At 44.6% G+C, this 9,028-nt stretch overlaps 1 protein-coding gene across 1 annotated transcript; it reads right to left on the minus strand.

Annotated features, from left to right (window-relative positions):
* Window positions 1–788: 788 nt before the first annotated feature.
* On the minus strand, window positions 789–8,477 carry LOC115529097 (ubiquitin carboxyl-terminal hydrolase creB-like). Its single transcript, XM_030337573.1, has 12 exons — window positions 8,366–8,477; window positions 7,853–7,924; window positions 7,139–7,179; window positions 6,986–7,056; window positions 6,640–6,762; window positions 6,414–6,509; window positions 6,242–6,319; window positions 2,446–2,499; window positions 1,954–2,085; window positions 1,825–1,847; window positions 1,683–1,729; window positions 789–1,563 (listed from the first exon to the last, which is right to left on the minus strand). Exons 1-12 carry the CDS (start codon window positions 8,395–8,397, stop codon window positions 1,031–1,033), a joined length of 1,302 nt encoding a protein of 433 aa, XP_030193433.1. The 5' UTR covers window positions 8,398–8,477; the 3' UTR covers window positions 789–1,030.
* Between the last annotated feature and the right edge of the window lie 551 nt (window positions 8,478–9,028).

Consider the following 9,028-nt stretch of genomic DNA (forward strand, 5'->3'; position numbering starts at 1 on the left):
GATATATCACTGTACTAGACACAAATATATTTTCCACTAGCTAGTAGTGGTCATTACATTGTAGTGAAACTAGTAAAGACAACACAGCCTTATGTTACGGCGAAACATGGAGGCACTGCAGCTCTAGTTTCGACAATGCGTTACTTTAGTCTGGTCTTTCTCTTCACTGATTGGTTAGACAGCCTTCAAACTTAGTGGTCAAGCAAAGAAGGGGAGGGGCTCGTTCTGCATACCTAATAGCCGGAGCGAATAACTAATAGCCGGAGTGAATGACTAATAGCCGCGGCTATTAGTCATTCAAAACCGTACGGAATTCTTGCCAAACCGTACGGAAACCGTACGGAATCCGTACGGTTTTGCACTTTTACCGCGCCAATCTAGGTCCGGATTGTGGCCTTCTTGGCTTTCCATAAGAAGACGGCGGTTCTGGACATGCCCCCTGTAGTGGACAGCCGAGGTCAGCCGAGGACCCAGTGTAGGGAGCAGACGAGCAGTTTCGTTAATTAAATGATTCCACATTTATAAATCCATTTTCTTATGCTTCAAAAGAAAAGCAATGATTCACGAACAGTAAATTGTGCGATTGAAAAGTTATTTTTTATTATCCATCGACAGCCCCCCAAAATAAGTATTTCGAAATGACCATATAATTATCAAGCGTTATTTCCCATATTTTGCCCTTCATGTGAATATCTAAGCACACCAAAAGTGCATGTTATCTATGCTTATTTTGGGCCATGTCTAACAAACAGCACACCCAAACTATGAAAGCAGAACAAAACACCAGATTGATTCAAAAAATGACTGATTAAACATAGTCACGGTTTTAATAGTAATAATAGTCATCGTGCCGGTCAACATGTTAAAAATGGATAGTATCCCCAAAAAAACCACAGCTGATGCCCTTTCATTACAGCTTAACTTCACTAACCAAGGCACAATTCAGCTTTGATTCCTGTAACCTGGCACAACGTTCAAATACATGTTCAATGCAAAACCGGAATGTTTAAAAGCCTAGTTCAACTGGCTTTTATTCTGTATCCGAGGTCTGCTTATTTAATACCATAAAGCCATTCTTCTTTCGTCTCTTTTTAATAGATATTTTATCTTTGACCATGTCAACCTTACTTCCCAGTCTCTGTTTACGCTTTGCCAATCTCGGCCTAGAGCTCAAACACAATCCGGAGAAACAGTTTGGAATGTCAAAGACTTTTCTACGTTTCTTCTGTATTACTCCGCCCTCCGTCTCCCCCTCCTCACGGACTTCCAAAAGCTCCATACTTTCCCTCTGGCCCCTCCTCCTCTCGTTAACCCCGCCCTCTGGACCGCTGAACATTGGGCCGGTGCCGCTGGCTTCCTGTTGGACAGCCTGATCACCTGGTTCACGAGACTCCTTCTCATTGGTCGGAACCTTTTCAAACCCCGCCCAGACATCATCACCTCTCTCATCATCAACACGCTTAGTAAGATCAGCGTTGCCATCGTCAGCGTTGTTCTGATTGGTCTCCGACTCGACCGGGTCCACAGACGACCCGTGGTGGTCCTCCTGAGGTGAATCACTAACTGGAGGAGAAGAAGAAGAGGAAGAGGAAGAGGAAGAAGAAGTAGAAGATGGTTAGATCAACTTTTGTCCAAAGTATATTTCATGGGAGATTTGTCGTGGACCTGGTTTCCAAACTTACTTTGTCTTTCTCTCTTTCTGTAAAAAAGGAGATAGCCGCTCTGGCTCCTGTGAGGATGGGGATCAGAATAATGTTCATAATCCACAGGAACAAAGCATCGAGTCGCAGCAATTTAAAAGTATTTAAAAAAGTCTGCACAAACCTTTCTGGATTAAAGTTGTTTTTCTGTGGATAGTATAAGGATTACAGTTATACTAACACGTTACGATAACTGAAAAGGATATGAATATTAGACGATAGCCAGTGTCTGCCAAAGAGACGCCAGACTTACCGGTGTAACCCTGGAGTCGTTGAAGTCGTACCAGCAGCCTCCGTCGTCTGGAGACTCGATGGTGGCTGTGTAGTGGCCCCCCCTCAGGTCCCCCACATGGTCCACGGTGGCATAGAGCTCATAGCTCACGCCCTGAACAGGGACAAAGAGACGACAATGAGGAAGGCATAAGCAGGAGGATTGACAGGCTTCTGCACCTGTTTGAAGCGACACTGGCTGCACCCTGCGTCCCGCACTACTGCTACTACCCATCATGGCCACAGGGTGGCACCATAGCCTGCCCTTCAGTCACCATCAGTGGGGTATGAGTTGACTTTATATGCACTCGTTTTCAATGTTTTCTTTAGTGTTCAGTCTCTGTCCGGGAATGTGTGTGCTTTTGTGTGTGTGTGTGTGTGTGTGTGTGTGTGTGTGTGTGCGTGCGTGTGCGTGTGTGTTTGTGTTTGTGAGTGCGTGTGTGTCCATGCAAATGTGTGTGTGCGTGCGTTGTACCTTTGGCATTTCAATGTCCAGAGGAACATCCACAGGGCAGTCGTTTTTCACGTAGTCCATTTCGTAGTAGCTGAACTCAAATCTCTTGAGCAGCAGCACAAGAACCTTTGGATAGAGTTCTACATCACATTCCTAATGACAACACAGAATAAGAAAAGGGGAGGAGCCGAGTCAAAGCCTCTCTGTTAAGATGGTGGTACATTCAGTCAGTAGCGTTGTTACTTACAGTAGTGGTGTCTGCTTTGACCTCGCACTCATCACAGTACACTTGGTTGTCTCCGGTCCGATTGGCTGAAAAATCCTTTCAACCCGTCTTCCTGCGAAAGGCCAAGACTAAATATTATCTCAAATCACAACCATTGAATATTATAGTAGCATGCTGTGGGTAGTCTCCTTTTTGTACTCTAATTCTCTACGTTATACTAAAGTCTGCAGGTTGCTTACCACGTTATAAACTCCATTGTGAGTATTGTTAATCGGGAGATTCAGAGTCCAAAATGAATCGTGTTCAACAGTGCTTACGCCACACGAACATGACGTGCGGTGAATTAACCGTCCATGGAAAACCTGTAGACACACACACACACACACACACACACACACACACACACACACACACACACACACACACACACACACACACACACACAGACAGACAGACAGACAGACAGACAGACACACATGATATAAATTGCCCAATGTACACAATAGTACAGAGACTTGGTGTGTGTTCAGTCCTGGTGAATCCGACATGCAGGAGATGTTTATTCTGAAGGTGCACCTCACCTGTGAGGCCTCAGGACTCGCCAGACTTAGAATCTTCTCAAAATACTGGGCCGCAACTTGCTGCTTCCATACTGAAGGATGAAGAGACAAAGGGTTTTAGAATTAAAGATCATCGGATACACACTACCTATTCTTCTTCAGGTTTCTTTGTGTACCATTTTCTATCCCAAGTTTGCAGATGATGTATTCCCTAGTGGGAGAACCATTCTCCAGCTGAAGGAAGAGATCTTTGAGATGAGCATCGATGTAGGAGGTATGGGAGCTTTCACTGTGGCAAAAATAGTTTTTGGGATTTGGTGACGAAATGACAAAGGCTTAAAGTCCTAGTCAAAGTCTTCACCTACCAAACATACATAGAAATCGAAAAGACGTTTCTCACTATCCAAAGGTCAAAGAGATAAAGTGAACAGGCACAAGGGATAAAGACAAGACATTTCCTAACCCTAAAGTAAACAATAAAGTGCACAACAGCTAGACATTTACTAATCATAAAAACATACAATAATATGCGTCTATTATGTGTAAGAAAGTATAGCAATGGGTTTCTTTAGTTGTAGTACTGCAAAATACAGTTAGTAATAGCAGCAAAAGATAAATTGTATGATATATTGTAATAGTTAAAATTATATATGTTGTAATAGTGCAAAGAGACAGTCAGTTAATGATAGATAATAGGCTTAGGGACAGAGGTAGAGCCGGGGTAGAGAGGTTAGGAGGACCGAAACACAACAAACCTTTGGACAGCGTCTCTGAATTCTTTGGTCATGAAGAGCACTTGAAGCACGCTGTTCAGGTAGCAGGTGGAGCCCCGGTTTCTCAAGCCTTTGTACTCCATGACATCATCCTCCTCCCTGACACCACCTCCCGTGACATCACCCCTCCCTGCCCACACCGGCCGTTTATCCACTGGCCCAGAGCAGGAGGGTGTAGTGGGGTTGGCCTCGCTATCACTATCGTGGTCAGCGTTGCCATCGTCAGTGTTGCCATTTTCAGTCTTCTGTATTACATCGCCCTCCTTCTCCCCCTCCCCAGGGTCTTCCAAATGATCCGTACTTTCCCTCCGACCCCCCCACCCCTCGTTAACAACGACCTCCGGACTGCTGACTATTGTGGCGGTGCCGCTGGCTTTCTGTGGGACAGAGTGATCACCTGGTTCGCGAGACTCCTTCTCATTGGTCGGAACCTCTACATCGGTTGTCATGCGCTTGCCGTCTACCCTCTCACTCTCCGTAGGTTGAGGGTCCCCCATCACAGCCTGAACACCTCCTGTGACCTCACCACACTCAGGGACATCACCCCCCTCCAAGCCGCTTGCTTCCTGTGGGACATGGTGATCAGCTGGTTCGCGAGACCCCACCTCAGTGACCTCACCATACTTAGTGACATCAACCCCCACCGTGACATCATCAGCTCTGGTGACATCACCACACTCAGTGAGAACAACCCCCTCTGTGACCTCATCACCTCCTGTGACATCACCCCTCCCCGCCCACCCCGGCTGTCCATCCAATGGCCCAGAGAGGGAGGATGGAGTGTGGAAGCTGTCATCACTGTCGTAGTCAGCGTAGCCGTCGTCAGCGTTGTTCTGATTGGTGTCCGACTCGGCCTGGTCCACAGACGACCTGTGGGGGTGCTCCTGAGGTGAATCACTCACTGGAGGAGAAGAAGAAGAAGAAGAAGAAGAAGAAGAAGAAGAAGAAGAAGAAGAAGAAGAAGAAGAAGAAGAAGAAGAAGGTAAGATATACTTTTGTTCAAATTATATTTCATGGGAGGTTCAACGTGGACCTGGTTTCTAAACTTACTTTGTGTCTTTCTGTAAAAAAGGAGATAGCCTTTCTGGCTCCTGTGAGGAAGGGGTTCAGAACAATGTTCATTATCCACAGGAACGAAGCAACACAAACTATTTGGGACATGGAGTTGCAGCAATTTAAAAGTATTTAAAAAAAGTTGACCCATACTTTATTGGATTAAAGTTGTTTTTCTGTGGAAAGTAAAAGGATTAGAGTTCAATAACCAACACATTACGAGTACTGAGAGAGATATGAATATTGGACGATAGCCAGTGTCTGCCAAAGAGACGCCAGACTTGACGGTGTAACCCATGAGTCGTTGAAGTCGTACCAGCGGCCTCCGTCGTCTGGAGGCTGGATGGTGGCTGTGTAGTGGCCCCCCCTCAGGTCCCCCACATGGTCCACGGTGGCATAGAGCTCATAGCTCACGCCCTGAACAGGGACAAAGAGACAACAATGAGGAAGGCATAAGCAGGAGGATGGACAGGCCTCTGCACCTGTTTGAAGCGACACTGGCTTCACCCTGCGTCCCGCACTACTGCTACTACCCATCATGGCCACAGGGTGGTACCATAGCCTGGCCTTCAGTCACCATCAGAGACTTTATATGCACTCGTTTTCAACGTTTTCTATAGGGTTCATTCGTCAGTGTTTGGGATGTGTGTGCATATGTGTGTGTGTGTGTGTGTGTGTGTGTGTGTGTGTGTGTGTGTGTGTGTGTGTGTGTGTGTGGGTCACCCCCTTCCTCAAATGCCTTCACTGGCTCCCTGTCACATTCAGAATTGAATTCAAGGTCTCCCTCCTCACCCACCAGGGCATCCACGGACATGCCCCCCCCCCTACCTCCAGGAGCTCCTCACCCCCCACACCACCTCACGCACCCTTCTCTCTGCATCAGCACACAACCTCAGACCACCCAAGACCAAGCTCCGCACCGTGGGCGATCGGGCTTTGACCATCTGAAGGCCCCACAGACTACAGCTTCTTTTAGACTAAACCTTAAGACTTATCTTTTTTTAAAAAACCTTTTGCTAATTTATTTTACTGTATATGTATTATATGTTTTAACAACCCTTTTTTTCTTTTAAACTCTGTAGCACTTTGAGATTTTCGAATGTAAAGTGCTCTACAAATAAAATGCATTATATTATTATTATTATTATTATTATTTTTATTATTATTATTATTACAACATCCACAGGGCAGTCTTTTTTCACGTGGTCCATTTCGTAGTAGCTGAACTCAAATCTCTTGAGCAGCAGCACAAGAACCTCTGGATAGAGTTCTACTGCACATTCCTAACGACACCACAGAATGAGAAAAGGGGAGGAGCCGAGTCAAAACCTCTCTGGTAAGATGATGGTACATTCAGTCAGTAGTGTTGTTACTTACAGTAGGGGTGTCTCTTTTGGCCCCGCAATCATCACAGTACACTTGGTTGTCTCCGGTTAACTTTGATTGGCTGAAAAATCGTTTCAACCCGTCTTGCTGTGAAAGGCCCAGATGAAATATTATCTCAAATCACAACCATTGAACATTATAGAACATTTATGCTGTGGGTAGTCTCCTTTTTGTACTCTAATTCTCTAGGTTATAATAAAGTCTGCAGGTTGCTTACCACGTTATAAACTCCATTGTGGGCATTGTTAATCGGGAGATTAAGAGTCCAAAATGAATTGTGTTCATCTGTGCTTTCGCCACACAAACAGGACGTGCGGTGAATTAACCTTCCATGGAAAACCTGTACACACACACACACACACACACACACACACACACACACACACACACACACACACACACACACACACACACACACACACACACACACACACACATGCACAACCAGACACACACACATGATATAAATTGCCCAATGTACACAATAGTACAGAGACTTGGTGTGTGTTCAGTCCTGGTGAATCCAACATGCAGGAGATGTTTATTCTGAAGGTGCACCTCACCTGTGAGGCCTCAGGACTCGCCAGACTTAGCATCTTCTCAAAATACTCCGCCGCATCTTGCTGCTTCCATACTGAAGGATGAAGAGACAAAGGGTTTTAGAATAACATCATCGGATACACACTCCCTATTCTTCTTCAGGTTTCTTTGTGTACCATTTTCTATCCCAAGTTTGCAGATGATGTATTCCGTAGTGCAGGCCTATTCAACTAGCGGCCCGTGGGCCAAATGCGGCCCCTCTTACATTTTTTCTGGCCCGCAAGAGGTTGCATGCAAAAACTAAATAAAATAAAGGAGAAACATAGTTGCATGCAAATCAGGTTTCTGTGTGTAGCCGGTGATACTAGCCAGTATCAGTATCCCACAATCAGGAACTGGCATCACTTATTCTGACAATGTTTGGCTCAACCGATACGTGTGAGTCTAGCTTTTCTCATATGAATGCCATCAGAACAAGGGCACGTTGGACCATGACCTATGAGAAGCTGCATGAGTGTCTCAGGATGAGCCAAACTAGGCAAACAAGGCAGTGCATCTTTCTCACTGACTCACTGGCTCAAAATGTCTCATATGTACAGTAGTTCTGTTTTGTGATGATTCAAACAACATTGTTGAATTCTAAATACGTGTCCAAAATATGTGAGAACAAAATCTTTTATAATGATACGATTAAAAGTCAAGAAGGAAGGAATGCGTCTGACAAGTTTATTCCATGTAGTAGTATTATATATATTAAGTTAACACTAATTTAAGTATGATTTATTTGTAGCGATTTATTCACGTAGTTTTACTCCGTGTGGCCCATGAACCCCCAGTGGTTTTCCTTTTCGGCCCACTTGTTAAGGAGGTTGAATAGCCCTGCCGTAGTGGGAGAACTGGTCTTCAGCAGAAGGAAGAGATCTTTGAGATGAGCATCGATGTAGGAGGTATGGGAGCTTTCACTGTGGCAAAAACTATTTTTGGGATTTGGTGACGAGATGACAAAGGTTTAAAGTCATAATCAAAGTCAGCTTTATCGTCAATTTCTTCACATACCAGACATACATAGAAATCGAAAAGACGTTTCTCACTATCCCACAGTAAAACAGATAAAGTGAACAGGCACAAGAGATAGACAAGACATTTCCTAACACTAAAGTAAACAATAAAGTGCACAACAGCTAGACATTTACCAATCACAAAAACACTTTTCCTTAGTTGTTATACTGCAAAATACAGTTAGTAATAGCAGCAAAAGATAAATTGTATGATATATTGTAATAGTGCAAATTATATATGTTGTAATAGTTCAAAAAGACAGTCAGTTAATGATAGATAGTAGGCTTATAGGGACAGAGGTAGGGCCGGGGTAGAGCGGTTAGGAGGACCGAAACACAACAAACCTTTGGACAGCGCCTCTGAATTCTTTGGTCATGAAGAGCACTTGAAGCACGCTGTTCAGGTAGTCGGTGGAGCCCTGGTTTCTCAAGCCCAGGCGCGTCGTTAGACCTGGGCATTCGGGGCTATAGCCCCGGATCTTTTGGGATCAGCCCCGGATCTCTGCCGTAAAAAAATAAAATAAAAATGATGTGTGTGTGTGTACATATATATATATATATATATATAGCTGCTTTCATACACGTAAGTACTGGCTGCTCTTCTGAATATATGCTGCATCGTTGCAGCAACATTGAAGACCAGGCGCGTCGTTAGCAATTGAAAACATCCGGGGCTTTAGCCCGGGGGGGGAGCACCGTCCTGACTCCTGCGTGCTACGGTATCTTAATTAATTAAATAATTAATTAATGAATTAATGTATCGATTAATTAATTAAGGGCGCCCCCAACACATAGGTCGCCTATGCCGAGCGCCAGGGCAAAAATAAGACATTAGAATAGCCTATATAGCCTGCGTGCACCTACCCGATGTCAAGAAGCCATCGCTGCTCCGACGGACCTTTCTCCCCCAGCCAGGCAACGGCAAGTAAGTAGTGGTCTGCTTTTATGTTTCATTTTTAAGTTATTACTTATTGTCAGTGTAGGTTTAATGTTACAGATAAAAACATG

The sequence above is a fragment of the Gadus morhua genome, chromosome 17, assembly GCF_902167405.1.
Source record: "Gadus morhua chromosome 17, gadMor3.0, whole genome shotgun sequence".
NCBI lineage: Eukaryota > Metazoa > Chordata > Actinopteri > Gadiformes > Gadidae > Gadus > Gadus morhua.

Excerpts from the sequence above, each read along its gene's own strand:
- LOC115529097 (XM_030337573.1), bottom strand. The coding sequence starts at position 8,397 with ATGACCAAAGAATTCAGAGGCGCTGTCCAAAG. Across the intron at positions 1,848-1,953 it reads ACGACTCCAGGGTTACACCG|AAAAACAACTTTAATCCAGA; the intron begins GTAAGTCTGGCG and ends TACTATCCACAG. Across the intron at positions 1,730-1,824 it reads AACAACTTTAATCCAGAAAG|GAGCCAGAGCGGCTATCTCC; the intron begins GTTTGTGCAGAC and ends CCATCCTCACAG.